Here is an 18,471-nt window from a genome sequence, read left to right as displayed (position 1 = left end):
ATAAAGCACTTTTAACCTTTACTTCTTTCAGTTTTAAACTCTAATTTATTCTTAAATATGCAAGAAAATAAAAATAAATCGAAAGGTTTTCAGGGCAATGGCACAGACTGCGATGCGGCAGCGTGGCATGGTGCATGGGGCAGATAAGCTGCATCTTATGCAAATGTAATTAAAATGCAACAGAGAACGCTGTTTTACAATATTTTATGCCACTCTTCTCGCGTTTTTTTGTCTGTTTTTTATTTTATGCCCCATTTTGTTGGGGGTTACGTTGCCCCACGATGTTGCTTAGGATCGGGCGGAGGAGCTTAGCGACACAAACTCCACTATTTGTTTGCCTCTCGCTCTGGACATTCTCGGTTAGCGAATTCTATTTGGTTTTCAAGTTTTTAATTAAAACAAATTAAAGTTAATTAAATACATTTTGGGCAAGCAGACAGCCATGAAATTATCTGCTGGAGCAAACACCTGCAAAGTAATCCACCAGCAGGAGAGTGACAGAGGAGTACTAACCACGAGTTCATCGCTTATATAATCAAGTAAAGCGTAACCCCAAAAGTCCACTAATTGGTTCACATAAAAAACAGAAGCCACCAAAAAAGAAAGGCAACCTACTCGTGGAAGAAAAAGCAAAATCCAAGATTCACACCAACAAAAAAGAAGCGAGAGAGAGAGAGAGAGGGAGAGAGGGATCTCCACTGCCAAAGTCCTTTCGCTTTAAGCTGATTACAAAGCACTTTTTTGTGTGGTCCAGCTCGGGGATTCGCTTGTGATTTCCCTCTGCTCTGGGACTTCCATTTTTCCTTCCTTTTCATTGTCACTTTTGTCACCTTTTGTCGTGATTTCTGGCAAACGTCAAATACAGATTATGCAAGAGAGTAGAGCGAAATTCTTGGGACAAAAAGTACTTCCTGCAGTTTTCCAATGAATGAAACAAATGTATGACATAATAAACATTATTTGCACCATGAAAATTAATTTCTACCATAAGAAAGAATGTAAAAAATGTAATTTCACATAACAAAGAATTTCTACTGTCAAGCGCAGACTTTCTTCCCGTGTGTGGAGCTTAAGAATTCTCAGAAAAAAATAAGGAACAACGTTTTAGGGAAGTACTGAAAACAATTTAATTAAAATTCTATTTGGTTTCAGGTGTTAAAGAAAGTGTTCGCAGTGGGGCTTCAAAGCAAATAAAACTTAAATTCGCCCCAGGGCTATGTAATCCGAGGCATGTAAATCGTTCATTAATCTGAGGCACAAGTAAACTGATACTTTGATTAGTGACTAGGGGAGGAGGTTTGCCATTAGAGGCATAAGTAAATATCAACTTCCTTTGACAGGTGTAATCCAGGAGATGGCCCCAAGGGGATGAGCTTTAGAGTTCATAATGATGCCATGATGGGAAGGTGGGGTAAAACATGTTTGTGCTAACTCTTCCATTAAACATTCAATTTAGCAGACGATGTCCAGAATTTAAATACAATTTATGATGTTAATCGATCGAAAACCAACACTAAAACTAATCCACTTCTTTTATTTTTCTTTGCAGGTGAATAAAGTCACATGCCCCCGTATAGTCCCGCATATGACCCCCATGCATAGATCGAATGCACCGCAAAAACCGCACTGGGGGTCAGAGGTTGGTACCTCGTCGTAACCGCATGAAGGAAAAACTTTAATTACTTTGACGCTGGAGTTCAGTGCAGCTAACGTTATAAGCAATCCCTCTGAACTTTAAGCTGCTTAGAAAATACAGAAGCAGCACCATGGGATCGGGGGAGGGGATAGAAGAGCAAATGGGGAAAAGTCAAGGAAAAGTACTGAAACTTTCATGTGCTTGGGTCAATAAAACACAATGGAAATAAACGAAACGAAAGCTGCGAGAAGGGAGAGAAAATACCTAAAAATAAGCATGACACACAGAGAGACTCACTCCCACACAGAGATACACAGATATGTAGATACACCTCGGTACAGGATGCCAACAAGATTTGTAGAGTGACCAAGGCAACATGAACAGGCAGAAAAATGAATGGTGAAAAAACGTACAAACATTTCGCATGCATCCGGTTGTAGAACACCAAGTGCAACATGCGGTTTTGTGGGGCGTTTCTTTTTTTGTTCTTTTGTTTTTTTTTTTTGTGGGTACAGGCACTTTAATTTTCACGCAAAAATGTATACTCAATTTTCGGAAACACAAAAAGAACTGTTAGGGAAATCGAGTACAGTCAGAGGCACTGTTCACCGGAAATTCTAAACAGCAGCCCACACACATGCATGTCTTTCCGCTCACAAAAACTGTTGGATCCAGTAAAAACGAACCCATACAACAATTTAGACACATTTTTTCCAAAATCATCTAACTAACATTTGAGCTCTGGCCATTGTTTCATTTGCACAAATAATTTCATTGCACACATTGCATGAGTACGGGTAGGAGTGTGTGCATCAAAAATTGAAATACAAATAGAAATAGAAACGGGGGAAAAATCATATCTATAAATTCGTGTGCCCCAGATAAGCCTTGCTTCCGTTTGCATACCAGCAAAAGTCTGGTTCCGAAAAAAGATTTTTGTTTAGGGCCGAATTGAATATTCTTCTATTTGAAATGATTGCATATTTGATCTCTCTGGCTCCATGAAATGTGCAATATTTGTGTTGCTAGGTTATGAGTCCCAACTCATATTCATAGAGAATAAATGATGGAAATTGTAGAGTGGAATGCAAAGAACTATTTCTTGATTGTTCGATTTTTTTTATAAAATTTCAATGAATTTCCATGACAATAAATTCTAGAGTATGAGGATTGTCAGGTGCCGTAGATATCAATGCGATTTACTATGGTTCAAATTCCAAATATATTATTTTTAACGTGTAAAATTGGAAGCCGAAGTCAATTCTTAGAATTCAAATCAATTCTGAGCACCAGGGACTATATTTTTTAATAGGAAACCATGAAACCGAGAACAACCGGAAGCAATCGCAAGCAAGACTCTATTTTTACTAACCCATTGCAAGGTCAGATATATGTAGCAGCTGTAGAGAAGAACCTTCTCAGCATTTTTATAGCATTTCATTGAGTTTCCCATCCATCCCCCTGACGCAAGGTCAAACTTGTTAACCTAACTTTAATGAAAACGTGTTGCAGCTAAAATGAAATTTTATGCTTAGGTGTGGAACAGACATAAAACCGCAATTGTAGACGAAACCAACACACACATTCCCATTCACATTGTTTGTAATACGAGTCAACCACCGGCCGCAATGGGGCATAAAGAATATTTATAGTGGGATGATGTAGATAGACGAGAAAGAGGAAACCTAGGGCTGTAACAACAATGAATTTGTGACCATAAAAGCCAAAACATTGTGCAGCACCATCTGCTAGTTGAAAGTAACAGTGGCAGCCACACAGCACAGGCTGTGGCAAAAGTCTGGAGACGCTTTTATGAACACGTCTGTATATTCTCTATATACGCGAACAAATACGTATTTATGTATGGGAATGACTCTGTGTGTATGTCCACATCGATGGGTTTCCTTTCTCTTTCCCGTGCTCCGTATTCTATCTCCATTTGGAGCACATCTCAATGGTTTTTATGGCACGGAACATCAATCAAATGGAAAATATTATTGACAAAACATGCGCACGACATTGTTGATGCGATTCCAACACTCACATGAGTAGAGCACATACAAAATAAAGCAAATATATACTTGCAGTAAGTGCTAGGACATACCACAGTTGTGGTCGAAAGAATAGAACCGACACTTTTTGTGTGCGAAATTAGTTGGGAGAAATTTGAATTATTTATTTCTACCTAGTTTCTCTTCTATTTTCGTTTGCACCACCCATCCATGTGTTGTCTCTCGCATCACAAACTCAAAAGAAACCACTATTATTCCTCCCCCGTGTGTACTCCTGTGTACTGTATCTAAAGTAAAACAAGCAATTTGTGGACGTGCTGCCGCAGAACTAGGCAACAATTTAAATTGTATTGCATCGCAATAGTTTGATAAATTGCTGCAAAAAATTGATTGATGCGTGGGTCTGTCTGCAGGGTTTGTCTAGGCAAAAACGCTTTCCATGGCCCATTTCATGTCTCTGTGTCACTCCCGAGATGCGTGTCGATAAGTCACGCGTGAGTATCCCGACTGACGGCCATGTCTTTGGTCTCTGGTCTGCGTTTGATACGCGTGAGGGCATAAATCAATGTAATTAATTTGAGTTTATCAAATGATGAAAGTTCTTCAGATGCCTAATGGCCATTCGAGTGCAAGATAATTATCCCATTTGTATGTGGCCGATGTTACTGTAATGTCTGCGACCACCCCTCTCGAAAACCCAAGGTCAAAGTCAGACAACAGCCACAAACGGAATACAAGTAATTTGTATTAATAGGATTCTAATTTGTTAGCTACTTTCCACCATTAAGACGATAGAGATGACTGTAAGGAAGTGCTCTTAAAGCTAAAGCTGCCTTTGTGGAATAACTTCAATTAGTTGAGACTCCCCTCACTTCATCATCCTTCCACCTGTCGCGTTTCTCTTAGTCAAATTGTAAAATATTCTTGCAGCCGAGTTTGAAAGTTGAGAGGTACAATTTAATGCTTCACTGCAGAGCGGGGAAAACTCAAACGAAGTGCATGTCTTGTGAATGCCTGGCACGCATTTGGGGCAACTGTTTCCACTCCCTAAAGCTTACGCTAACCAATCAATGGACATATGCCAGGGAGTTAGCCGGAATTCTCGACATGTTTACACCAGTCGATGCGGCCTGCAAGCTGTGGATGCTATTAAAAGTTTTGGCCAAAGTTTCGCACATAATTTAAACTATGACATGGGCTTGCATCCTGCCCTGACCAGCCCTGTCCCTTCATCATGATTAGTCGCCCCCGTGGCCCACGAGCGGTGGTCGCAGGTGTGTTTCCAGGGCAAGTTTCTGGTGATATAGCACTTTGTCCACTTGACGTAGTTTAGCGACATTTTAGAGCTGTCTCTTCCCCTCAGATTTCACTCGATTTTCCGTCGATATTCCCACTTGAAGTTCCCAATGACAGGGCCAACTTTTGTGGCACTCAATTTGCTGTCGAAAACGGAAAATGGAGCTGGAAAATGAATCTCCCTCGGACTCGGACTGGTGGTGCACATCGAGAGTGGCTCTGACTAGTAATTGTCATGGCTATGTCCAACCCAGGGCCAACCCATTCATTATGCAAAAGCTGTTCGGGGGCCTGTATCTGCATAAATTCAAAGAACCAGAATGCTCCGAACCACAAGGCATAAACAAGTCAAGTGCAAGAACTGAGGCTCTAGTTTTTGGTCACAACAGAATTATGGCCATTTGGTAATTGTACACAATCGTATGCAGCAAAAGGAGCACCAGCAGCAGCAGCAGCAACACCAGAGGCAACAATGACAACTATTTTCGGGGCCTGCAAGATGTTCCTGTTAGCCCATTCCCCTTGCCCCTTGGGTGTTAATGTCATCAACAAAAGTAAAAATATGTTTCTCTCTCTCTCTGTCTCTCTCTCTCTTTATCTGTCCCTCTCTCTTTCTCTACAGCATTTCTGCTCTCACTTGCACCACAAAAACCGCAAAACACCAAGCGCCCAAAACCTCGTTTGCTTTTTTGTCCTGCCGCAAATGTTATTATCAGCCGTGTTGCAAGACTGCTGCTCCTTCTGTTGCCTTAATGCCACATTTAGTATTCACTTTCAACTTGAAAGGCCGAGTAAAGCCTTAAGAAAATTGAGGAAAAACTTTGTTTCCCCTCCATCATCAGTCTTGGAGGCGCACTTTCCACTTTCCACGATTTATCATCGTCCACCTGGGGGCCATAGATTATTATTTGTATCAATTAATGCCCCTTGATATCAAGCCTGTCAAATTTTGGCTTCATAAATTTGCCAATGCCTCGAGTACGTGACAAAAATTTCGTTGTTGACTTTCCCAGCGACGTGGAGGTTTGTCTTGCTGTCAATTGATTTTAATGGTTTTTTCGGGTGGTATTTCGTGGGTGTTGGTGACGCTGTGTCTGGCATATAAACTAATTAAAAAGTGTCTATGAATTTGTGAACTTTTGTTGGGGGCACAAGCAGAAGGACAGCGGCAGCAAAGTGGAAATAAATCAAGTGTCATTTATGTTTTAAATTAATTGAGCTTTTAGCTAATGTGGCACCGTGGCACTCACATTTCTGGCATTAGTTTATAAAGAGACGCCCTTCAGTTCCTCGCTGCCTTTCATCGGAAGATAGTGAAGTATATTCTTATATTCACGCCACAGAACACATATTGTGTAACAGGAACCTCACTAATTGAGGGGCCTTCGACAGACAGAAGCTGTCATATGGGGTGTGAAAATGCAAAATGCGGAGGAAAAACCTCAATAACCACAAACATGACAATCATATACGGACATCCGCAAAATATCAGGGAGAGAGACCGCAACATTGTTGTAGACCTCGCATAAATTTTTGTTCTCCCAACGAAGGACAAAGCTCGGGACGAGTGCAGGACGACAGGATCTGCCAGTCACATGGGCTGACAGACAGAGCGACCGCCCGACCAACTGACAGTCGGACGGACAACAGACCACAATCATAAAAAAATCAGAAGCAGAAACTGCAACAGCAGCAGCAGCAGCATCACCCAAGCGACAAAATGCATTTGAACAACTTTTTACGACATCCACAAACCGTAGAGCGAGCAAGCGAAGAGTTTAAGAATTGCAATAAAATATTTTGCAACAATTTAGATGTCTTGGCCTTACTTGCAGTTTCCTTTGCCTTTCCTTTCCTTTCCCTTACTTTCCTTTCATTTCTGCCTGGATGGCTGTATGGCATTAGCCCACGGCCCACACAGACATTGTGATCTCTGTTCTCGGACATGCAGTTAGCTTGTCTTTATTGCCAGGCCACATTAAGCCCCATTAATGGCCTGCACACACACAGCCACACAGCCACGCCCTCAGAGCAGGATGCAGGATGCAGGCAGCGATTCATGTTGTGATTTCTTTCGGCACATTGTGTGCTGCAAATGCATCGCAGTCATAAAATAAAATGGCAACGGGGAGGAATACTGAAGCGAGGCCAATTAGTTTTACCTCAAGCTGAAAGGTCGTAGAATATACTAGTGGTCGAGGGCTTCTTTGTAAATCTATCTCTTTTATGTATGGGCATTTATCATGTATTACATCCTAATCTACACATAAACTTTGCTATATTTTCATGTTACACTCTCTGCTGGGAAAAATGTTTGCCTTAGCAGCAGAACAGAACAACCAAAAATCCCTCTTTAATGGCCGCGAAAGCTGTGGAATATAATTCTTCCATGCCTTGTGATTGTTTATTATTTTTTGTGCTATTTAATATCGTTAAAATTCATTCAAGTGCAAAACTTGACGATAAACTTTTGCCTCAGCAAATAACACAAGCGAAAGCAAGAGGATGTAATATGAGAGGATGGGAATGGAAGAATGAGAGTTAGAGGAATATATGGGTGGAGAATGGGAGCTAGAGGAATATTTGGGAGAGAGCTCGAAGTATGTGGGGGAGAGCACTGCCAAAGAAAGCTGGGGAAAAATATGGCATCTTTGATTTTGACATTGTGCCACATCACGTACATACATACACAGAAATATACCCAAAAGTGTGCGTGTGGGATGGGATTCCGGGGGGTGCCTTAACAGGCGAAAATAGCGCATAAATTTATGACACTCGAAGGCGTGGCTTGTGCCATTTTGTGCACCAAAGCGTGACATCTTTTTGAGAGACGGTATCGAATCGGTATGGAAAGAAATGGAAAAAAATCGAACACTATTTATATCGGCAACAGCGAGTGGTGGGGGATATCCCAAAATGTGCGACACATTTTATATGAGCTAAATAAGTGATAAAGTTGACTTTGATTCTGGCACTCTACGCCACTCCATTCCTTGCCTGCCCCTTCAATCGAGTGCAGTTAACCCAAATTGCTTCAATGTCAATTTTTACGGCCATAGATGGAGCATTGTTGCCGATCCTAAGGATTCTGAGCAGCTGTCCAAACAGTGCACACACAACACACACACACCCTTTCCCCCATCCACAGACAAATCTGAGAGACTGTGCGAAATCTCACAGGCTCAATGGGATATATTTTATTTTATTTTTCCCCTCTTTTCACAAGTTTGCTCTTTAGTTTAGTTTTCTTGAGTGGAAATGCAATAAAAATGGTGTTGGATAAATAGATAAAGTATTTGCAGAGATGTGCGCCTTAAGCCGATAAAAATGTCACGGGATAAAAGCTTTTCAAAATTAGATTAAGCTTTGACTCTGCTTTTGGTTTTGTTTTAAAGGTGGCTCTCTTTATAAATCATATAAATTCCACGCATCCTTTGGATAAAATTCCATTTATCTGATGCTTTCATGTCCAGGATGCGCGTTCCACAGAACTCAAAGGTTTTCCCTTTGGCATGACATGCCGCAGAAATAAGGAAAAAACGAAAAACTCGACATTAAATATGAGGCAACGTGAAATTTTCATAACTTAAACATCATCATTCAATATATGTACTCGTATATTGCAAGGCATACATCGATAAATTGAATTCTGATGTAATAAAGTCAGGGGAAAAATTGCTGGGAGAATTTAATGAAAAAGGATGGGGTTGTGGAAGCAACCAAAAGGTAAAGTGGAAAATTCAATCCATTTTTATTTAAATATTGAATACTTATACAAAGGACAACATAAGGAAAAGGTTGTGCTCTGTAAATTCTGATACATTTATTTAATTAAAGTTTATCAGTGAAATACATTAAAGAGGTTTAATGGTAGACCACTATCAGATGAGAGTAGTCCCTAACTATACCACTCTAAGTGTTGTTTTGCATGGAAACTTTTCCCCAAATAAACACAGAGAAAAATAAACTTTATAAGCCAACAAAATGCACAAACATTTAGATACATATTCCAAAATTATTATAAGCCATACGGCAAATGCATGCTCTGTCTGCAGAGAGCTCTCTGTTACATAAGCATAAATATTAATAAGTATGCTGGAAAATGATTTGCATTTAATGCCGTCGACTGGCAGTCGGGCGGCATGATTTTCCCCAAGTTTTAATTAAAATGTCGTCACATGGAAACCAAAATGCAACTGAGTTCGCAATTAGCAATGTTTTGCCATAAATTTAATTCCAAACGTTGGCCCAAACATTTGCTAATTTAAGCGTACTCAACACACAAAGACACAGCTGCACAGATAGGGCTCCCTCTTTGGCAACTTATTACACATACACCATGTGCGCCACAAATGCAGCAGATGCAGCAGCGGTCGCAGCCAGAGTTGTCAACCTGTAAATGTGCATAATTCTGGCACACAGATATGTCCAATCCCAGGACCTGGGCCAAATTATAGGCCAAAACACAAACAGTCCTTGGACATTTACGTGCAGTGAAAGTTGTGTCCTTTGCATGACTTCGAAGAAGAGGGAGGGAAGACCTTTCCATAAGTAAATTGATAAACAGAAACACTTGGACGAAGTAAGGACGCTATGGCACGATACGTTTTCTGCCGACGAATCACACAGTGCTCAGAAATTCCCTTTCTTGAAGCATAACCCAATGGAATACTCAAAGAGCCAACATTCTAAATCTGTTCCTTCCATCCATAAAATGTAACCTTTTTCAAAACTGTATTTTAGGTGTTAGAAAAGATTTTTCAATAGGTATGAATGTGACCGAATGCCATCGCTTGAAACATCATCGTGTCAAAACATCTCTAACAAGTTGTATATGTGCTGTTAAGCGGCAAAAGTTTGTCGTATCCTGGGACACATCTGCCGCAAATGTTGGAACATAAATCTGTGCAATGTCCGGGTCGGGTCTCAGGTCTTTGGTCTCAAGTTCTGTTTGTCTGCCTTTTCGGCAACTCCACAGGCTACTGCATTTATTTAATTAAAGCGAAGAGCACTGGCTTCGAGTGTTGTTATTGGTGCAATTATAAATGATGTATGTAATTTACTTGACCAGTCCTGCCAACTGATATGCCGTTTCATTGTCAGTCTCTTTGTTTGAATTTTCCCCTCTGCCCCCAGAAAGGTATTGTCTTTGGAGCTAGTCAGTAGTGTTTTCCTTCGTCTATTTGCATGCACTTGCATATTAAATATCTATGCGATTTCAGTGGCTCAACTGAGGCAGAAGGGCGAGGCCCTTGTCCATTCATGAAATTCAATCCGGGAAATTCCCAAATTCCCAGCCACAATGCGTGTTGCCTAACATTAGAAACGCAATAATGGTTAATTATGCGAACAAGTCAAGAGCGAAGCACTGAGTCTTAAATGGGCTGAAAATTATTTTACAACTTAAATTTATTTCGATTCCCATTACCTTACATTTAAGGTTCATCCAGGGAACATCCCTGTAGCAAAATGGAAAATCTATGAATATCAAATAAATTACATCATCACACATGCAAATAAGAATCAAATAGGAAACCAAAATATCTCTTGCTGCTTAGTATGCAAAATGCGTAGGCGGCAACCAGTAAATAAGTAGGGGAAAATAAGGTTAAATTCCATGTCGAAGCAACAGATACCCTTGAAAATGTAGAGAGATGTGATTTAATTTGATAAAAATAACTTAAACATTTAGAAATGGAAGGACTTCTATTGAGATATGAAATCATAGCTACATCTCTTTGGTGGCGGCTTTTGGTTCTCCTTTTTCACTTCGAACCTCTGTAAAAATGTCTCATACCCTTCTTCGAGAGTACACCAAACATCGTGTTGTAAAAATAGGCAAACAAAATGATTGTGGCCTCAATAAGAGGCGTCAAATTGTTGCCTTGCCAGTGCTAAAGTTTGCCCCATTGTGTCTAGTACGTGATAATTGAGCATGCAGACGTTGGTGGCAGCCCAAACCCTAAGGAGATACGCAAGCCAAAACCTCCTTCAAGTGTTGAAATTGAAAATGAGAAATTTAACTAAGCGAAATGTCATCTCTCTCTCTCTCTCGTTCACAGTCACCAAATTCATACGCATTGGCATTGCCGATAAAAACGATAATCCTCCCTATTTCGACAAATCGCTGTATGAGGCCGAAGTGGATGAGAACGAGGATATCCAGCATACAGTGCTAACAGTCACAGCCAAGGATCACGATGAGTGTGAGTACATATACGAAAATACACTCAAGAATATTCCCCTAAGAAAATTCCACAATTATTATCTTTAACACACATATTTGTTCTCTTTTCTGTGTGGTCCCCCAACAGCCTCACGTATCCGCTATGAAATTACAAGCGGCAACATTGGCGGCGCTTTTGCGGTTAAAAATATGACGGGTGCCATTTATGTAGCTGGCGCTTTAGATTACGAAACTCGACGACGGGTAAGTTTCCCCCCAAAACCCAACAAAATAGGAAGCAGAAGGAACAGGACTCTGCTCTGTAATCGACAAACGTTTTTTTCGCAGAGATATATTTATGACATAAGCATTCCGCCCGGGCTTAGTCAACTGTGAGATTTGTTTATGTCATTCCGAAAAAAGGCAGAAAATACATGAGGGAAAATGGGAATTAAAGAGCCTACCAAAGAAAATGTACATAATGCATATATAATTTCTACGAATTTAGGGCTACAAATAGCTGTCCTTCTTAAAGAAATGTCAAGGATCTAAAGAATTTTTTCCTTACATTTTGTAGAAAATTGCTTTTCTCTTTAGACTTCTATAAAATTCATTAAGAAACTCTTGGAAAACTCTCACCGATTCCTTCCGAATTGCAATCTACACGCAAGGGCCACCGCGAGGCTACTTAAATATTGAAGAACTCAAACCAGAGTTAGGTCGAAAAAGTCAAATAGCAGTGCCCGGCGAAACCTTGGCGAAACATTAATTGAACAGAGCGCAAAAGCTAGTCGAAATCTTAATTGAATTTCAATTTGAACAATTGGCCAAAAGTGCAAAGCAAGACAATTGCAGTTTTCCCTTCACTTGAATTGAAAATTCGTTGGAGGAAACTTTGAGTGCAAGGTCCAAGGCATAGTATGAGTACGAGTATATGCAAATATCTCATCAATTAAGCAGCAACAATAAAATTACAGTATGAATTATGTAATTTAATCATGAAATATACCATCCCCTCCCTTCGTTCCTTCGTTCAGTATGAGCTACGGTTGGCCGCCTCCGACAATCTGAAGGAGAACTACACGACTGTGATTATCCATGTCAAGGATGTTAATGATAATCCCCCTGTTTTCGAGAGGCCCACATATCGCACCCAAATTACCGAAGAGGATGATCGTAACTTGCCCAAACGCGTCTTGCAGGTCAATGATTAATTGATTGAAATTGAAATGAACATAGAATTCATTCTTTGGTTTTATTCGTAGAGCTTTCATTTTGCTGACAGGCTGATACAACATTCTTTTATGTTTTCCTAGATTTGTATTGCATGTCCAGAGTTTTTGTTCAAGTTTTTTCCTCCCCTCAACCCCATTCCATGCCTGCAGCTTCAAATGTTATTGCACAAAAAAGCACACAAAGTAGAATCTAGAGTGAATTATTTATATTTATTGGGGCATTCTTTCACTTTATTTTTATTTCCCATTCAAAGAGTTGCTACTTTTTGTCTCTCTTTCTGCCAGTCAATAAATTGTTGACACATTAAAGGTATTTACAGCCCTGCAATATTAATGGACTACACAATTTTTTATTTAAAACACTTAGAGACAAAAAAGTTCTGGTTTTTTGAGTTACATAAATAGCCCTTTGCATGATGGTTTTTACATTTGATTTAAGGGTATAGAAAAAAATAGCTTGTGATTTAAGGGTATAGCAGAAAAAGCTAGAAAGTAATTGAACAATTAAAAAAGGGCTGTCCATTCTGGAGAGGACAAGAGTCAACAAAAACTTAAAAAATATATCCACAGTACACAATTTACAATGCGGTTTCGAGAAGAAACACAATTACCATTATAGTGATTTATCATTAAGCACGGAATGTCAATTGAAAGTATATTTAAAATATGTAGATGACTTCAAAATATGTCGGTTATCAGGGCAATGCAATGCAAATTGATAAAGTCAATTGAATTATGGCATTTTAATGAGTCAACACTAGGGTCGATGAATATTTAAAATGCGAAGTGGATGGTTTAAAGCTCGCACAGATACATATACATAAACTCTTCGCCCATCTTTAGCACCTGTAAATTATTCTACAAGCTGAAGTTTCAAGAGTGAATCATCTGGGATGTGAATACATACATATGTACGCACATAGACACATTTTATTAGAGCCCCAAACCGTTTTCATTATGTGTAAAACCATTACTTGAATATTTTAGTTTAATCAATATTTTAATGAAAATTTTATAATTTATGTGCATTGTTTATTGTTTATTGTTTAATTTTTGTTATATATTTTTTATTATTCTTTCTCCCCCAACCGAACGAAAACAAATGTTCTGTTTGTTGGCCATATATTTTATTTAATGTCTGCACAAAAATGCAATGTGCACATGGTAGTACGAACTGAAATTGGTTGCGTCGGACAGTTTGAATGAAAATCAAACAACCATCGTCATAAATGTGCGCGACGTCAACGATCTACCGCCCCAATTCCCACAGACGTCCTACAATCGTACCCTTGATGAGGAAATGACCACGCCCTTTACAATCATGCAGGTCGTTATAATATTTACCATATCTCTCCGTACCATATTCATCCTGTACATACCCCACTCGTACATACATACATACAAAAGCAGTACTCTCATATAACAATTAATTTAACCCCAGCGACATAAAGTCCTTTTCCATTCAATCTCATTTCACATTGTAAACTTTGTGTAAACCAGCAATAACAATCCGTAAACATAATGAATAATTGCCGCGTGGGGAAGGTGGATTGTACAATAAATTTATTAAACCATTCAGCAGTAATTTTAAACATTATATTTAAATTGAAAACAAAAATTCCCCAGGCATTGAGGTTGAAAGGGTAGTAGGACATTAATCCCACACAGCACGTAAGAGTCTGTAAAGTCTATTGATTCCATTAAACTGATGATGCACGACAGGTTTTACTCCGATGCTTTTTATATACTTAACTGGCAGGAATGCCAAAATGTACCTTCGGCTGAAAACGCATCGTGCAAATTCTTTTTAAACATTAAATTTTTTATTTATTTTTTGTTTGTTTTGGTTTTGGTTAACTGAAAGAGTAAGAGCAATCTCTGTGGTCTTTAATTGGCCGCTTAAATGCCTGGCGTAGAGTTTTTACATTTTATTTATCATAGTTTTTCCATTAGTCCATTTTCTGTTTCTGATTCTGATTCTGTCATAAAAGCTGCTAATTAAATCGAATACGCTCTTTAAGTATTAATGCCACACACACAGCATTTGCACGATTAAGCTTGGGGATGGTACAGATTTTGTGTTGTGGTTTGTTTGTGTGTGTATTCTCCCAACTAATTTAATTAAAATGGAAAATGGATGTAGCTGAAGCTTAAGGCTAACAAAGGGAATTAAAACCAATATGTCAGCACTTTAAAATCACCTTTTATTTACCTTTTACTAACCGAAAAACAAACACCATTCTCTGGTCACTCGAAAATATTTTTGCATTGACTAAAACCCATATCAGTCGGCATTTGGCAAATAAAAACATAATCCCCCGCATCAAAAAGGTGGCGTAAAAATTGGTTTCAATTAGCCAAACATTTTGATTAGAACCCATGAAAAAAGTGCAATAATAAATGCCAAATGCGAATTCAAATAAATAAAATTCATGAAAAGGTATTATCGAGAACATAAAGGGAAACTTTTGCAAAAAAAAAGTAGTGCATGATAGAAAAAAGTATATTTTTATTGATTTTGTTTCATTTATTTTATGTATGAAAACTTATTGCATGATTTTTGCTGCTCTTTTGTGTTCTATTATTTATTCCAGAATATTCAATAATAATACAATATACTTTTTTCATTAATGGATAAACAGGTTACTGCCACAGATGGTGACAAGGATCGTCCCCAGAATATTGTTTACTTCCTCACGGGCCAGGGCATTGATCCCGATAATCCAGCAAATAGTAAATTCGACATCAACCGCACCACCGGCGAAATATTCGTTTTAAAGGTAATGAATTAATCTTAGTATGTCTCCAATTTAAGCATTAACAAATTGCCACAAGCCGCAAGCACTGAGCGTACGCAATAAATAAAAAACGACATTTAAAAAGCAACAGCTTGTCCTGAAACGGCAAAATGATTGCGAGATTTCGAAATATGCTCCTGCTGATTGGAGCCTGCCATCAATATTCACTTAAAATCAATCGTAATCTGTTTAAAGTATGGGAAACCTGTTGGTAGGGAAAAGATATTCAGTAGGCGTACTGGCCATCTTACAATGAAAAATAGAGAACTGGTGAACATATACATTACATACAGACATATGTACATATGTACATATGTATCAAAATAGTTTTACTTGAATTTCAATAATCGAATTCCTAGAGATCCTCATCGAAATAAATTACAAAGCCTTTTCTAATTCCAAAAAACAAGAAAATCAATTGAAAAGTAAATTAAAACTAATTAAAAGTCACAATTGAAAAACCCAACGCCGCATGCCAGTTGCAAAAATTTCGCTTTATTTGGCTCGCTCACACTACCAACAAAAAAATACATACGAAAAATACTCTAGAGCCAAATTAAATGAAATTCCCAGGCGTGCACCCAAATAGCATGGAAAAAAATGTATAAAACGGGAAAACATTTGGTGCCCAACCACTTTAGTCATTTTAAGCTCCATAGACCAGCGACTATCTCTCGTTTTCCCTTCTCCATCCCCACACACAAATATAATTTTGTATTTTAAACCGCCCCAACATGGAAGGCAAATTATTTCCCAGCACCCTCTGGAAGGAGAAGTATTCCAGGGCTCCCCTGAAAGTTGGGGTGTATGACAAGGGATAACATGTACCATAGAGGGGACACGGGAGTGTGTGTACCATATTTTTGTGGAAGTAAACCCACAGTCCGTGACCCACTCACAACTAATCCCTTAAATTGAATATGTCATAACAATGTCGGCAAATTTGTCATGCAAATTAAAGCGATGACGACGCAGGATATGTTATTTCATTTTTAAATTTTTGTTAGAAGAGGGTAGTCGAGGGTATGCCCTACAAATATCCGTTAGCAGTTTTGGACACCTTGGATTTTGTTAAAGCCGATTCAAACACCTTACTTTGTCACTGCCTTACCCTTTTTGACAGCGCTTCACCGCTCAATATCTGCAGTGCTTTTGTTACTGGATAACCCATCGGTCTGATCCTTCACTCAAAACCAACTTTCTACACACATTTGTTCTGTTGTTGTCGCCTTTTATACACACATTCTTTTTATGACAAATCCAATGGCAGCGCCATGCAAAAGCTTTTCTTGTTGTCGAGCTGCTGCTGCTGCCTGTGGTTGTCACATGGATAGCGCAGAGAGAGTGTGGGTGAGGTGGGCTGTGGGGCATTATCCAAGGGTTGTGCCAGCAGCTGTGCGGTATGCGCCAACAGATACAAAGTGCTGATTAAAATCGGTTTTTTTTTTGAGCTTTTATTATATGCATGAAGCATGAGGAAGGTCTGGTCTCCCCAACACATCACTCAGGGTGCTGCTGCTGCTGCTGTGAATGCATATCAAAGTCAAAATCAACATCAGGTACAGGTACAGGGCACAGATTGGGCTTCCACCTGATGTTCAGAGGGTCCGTCCGCCGCCGCCGCCCCATTGTGCGAAAGGATAATTTCGCAGGGTTTCACTTGAGACAGGCCGGTGGAGTTGGGGATGGATAAAAAGGGGATTGGGGACAAAAGGGGAGCTGGGGACATACAACAATGTTGTCCTCCGTGATGTTAATCGGTTTTGCGTTTATGACAGCTAAAAATTACACAATACCCATAAGATTGTGCGCATATTAACCTATAACAACGCTTTACACTTTCCTCTCTTCATTTTTCTTTTATAGCCTTTGGATCGCGATCAACCTAATGGACGGCCCCAGTGGCGTTTCACGGTCTTCGCGCAGGATGAGGGCGGCGAGGGACTCGTGGGCTATGCGGATGTCCAGGTCAATTTGAAGGACATCAACGATAATGCCCCCATTTTCCCACAAGGCGTTTACTTTGGAAATGTAACAGAGAACGGCACCGCCGGCATGGTAGTGATGACCATGACAGCAGTGGACTATGACGATCCCAACGAGGGCTCCAATGCCCGACTCGTCTATTCGATTGAGAAGAATGTGATTGAGGAGGAGACGGGCTCACCCATATTCGAAATCGAACCCGATACGGGTGTCATCAAGACGGCTGTGTGCTGTTTGGATCGCGAGAGAACACCGGACTATTCCATACAAGTCGTTGCGATGGATGGCGGGGGGTTAAAGGGGACGGGGACAGCCTCTATAAGGGTTAAGGATATCAACGACATGCCGCCGCAGTTCACGAAAGACGAATGGTTCACGGAGGTCGATGAAACGGATGGCACGGCCCTGCCGGAGATGCCCATTCTCACGGTCACCGTTCATGACGAGGACGAGACGAATAAATTCCAGTACAAGGTCATCGACAACAGTGGCTATGGCGCGGATAAGTTCACGATGGTGCGGAACAACGACGGCACTGGTTCCCTGAAGATTGTCCAGCCCCTGGACTACGAGGATCAGCTGCAAAGCAATGGCTTCCGTTTCCGCATCCAAGTGAATGACAAGGGAGAGGACAACGACAATGATAAGTACCACGTTGCCTACTCCTGGGTCGTGGTGAAGCTGCGCGACATCAACGACAACAAGCCGCACTTTGAGCGAGCCAATGTCGAGGTCTCTGTCTTCGAAGACACCAAAGTCGGCACTGAGTTGGAAAAGTTCAAGGCCACCGATCCGGATCAGGGAGGAAAGAGCAAGGTCTCCTACTCCATCGATCGATCCTCGGATCGCCAGCGACAGTTTGCCATCAATCAGAATGGTTCCGTGACCATTCAACGCTCCCTCGACCGCGAAGTCGTGCCCCGCCATCAAGTCAAAATCCTGGCCATTGACGATGGCTCACCACCAAAAACCGCCACTGCCACACTTACTGTTATTGTTCAGGATATCAATGATAATGCACCAAAGTTCCTAAAGGACTACCGTCCAGTGCTGCCCGAACATGTGCCCCCGCGCAAAGTGGTGGAGATATTGGCCACCGACGATGATGATCGCTCCAAGAGCAACGGACCACCGTTCCAGTTTCGCTTGGATCCCAGTGCTGATGATATTATTCGAGCTTCCTTCAAGGTGGAACAGGATCAAAGTGAGTAGAGTTTTTGGATTTGATTCGTGACAATTTAGTAGTGAAAACTGGATGTAGAAAGCAAAATGAATGACTAAATTTATTCCCAAAGAATGTCCTTTTCGAAACCTTGACATATCCTTCCCGTTTCAGTCACGT

At 40.2% G+C, this 18,471-nt stretch overlaps 1 protein-coding gene across 13 annotated transcripts in view; it reads left to right on the top strand.

Moving 5' to 3' along the window:
• Window positions 1-18,471, top strand: part of LOC117902199 (neural-cadherin) — a 139,859-nt gene that overhangs the window by 106,529 nt on the left and 14,859 nt on the right. For 6 of the 13 annotated variants that reach the window (XM_034813412.1, XM_034813410.1, XM_034813411.1 and 3 more), the window contains 5 exons: window positions 11,007-11,150; window positions 11,259-11,374; window positions 13,514-13,672; window positions 14,988-15,125; window positions 17,010-18,333. In XM_034813412.1, the coding sequence (XP_034669303.1) occupies window positions 11,007-11,150; window positions 11,259-11,374; window positions 13,514-13,672; window positions 14,988-15,125; window positions 17,010-18,333 (1,881 nt within the window). Of the gene's footprint in view, window positions 1-1,549; window positions 1,573-11,006; window positions 11,151-11,258; window positions 11,375-12,147; window positions 12,313-13,513; window positions 13,673-14,987; window positions 15,126-17,009; window positions 18,334-18,471 lie in introns of those variants that run through there. The other 7 variants (XM_034813408.1, XM_034813406.1, XM_034813407.1 and 4 more) reach the window with 2 other exon arrangements.

The sequence above is a fragment of the Drosophila subobscura genome, chromosome U (assembly GCF_008121235.1).
Source record: "Drosophila subobscura isolate 14011-0131.10 chromosome U, UCBerk_Dsub_1.0, whole genome shotgun sequence".
NCBI classification, from domain to species: Eukaryota; Metazoa; Arthropoda; class Insecta; order Diptera; family Drosophilidae; genus Drosophila; species Drosophila subobscura.
Note: the sequence above shows the minus strand (reverse complement) of the source record. Positions and strands in the feature narration are given on the sequence as shown.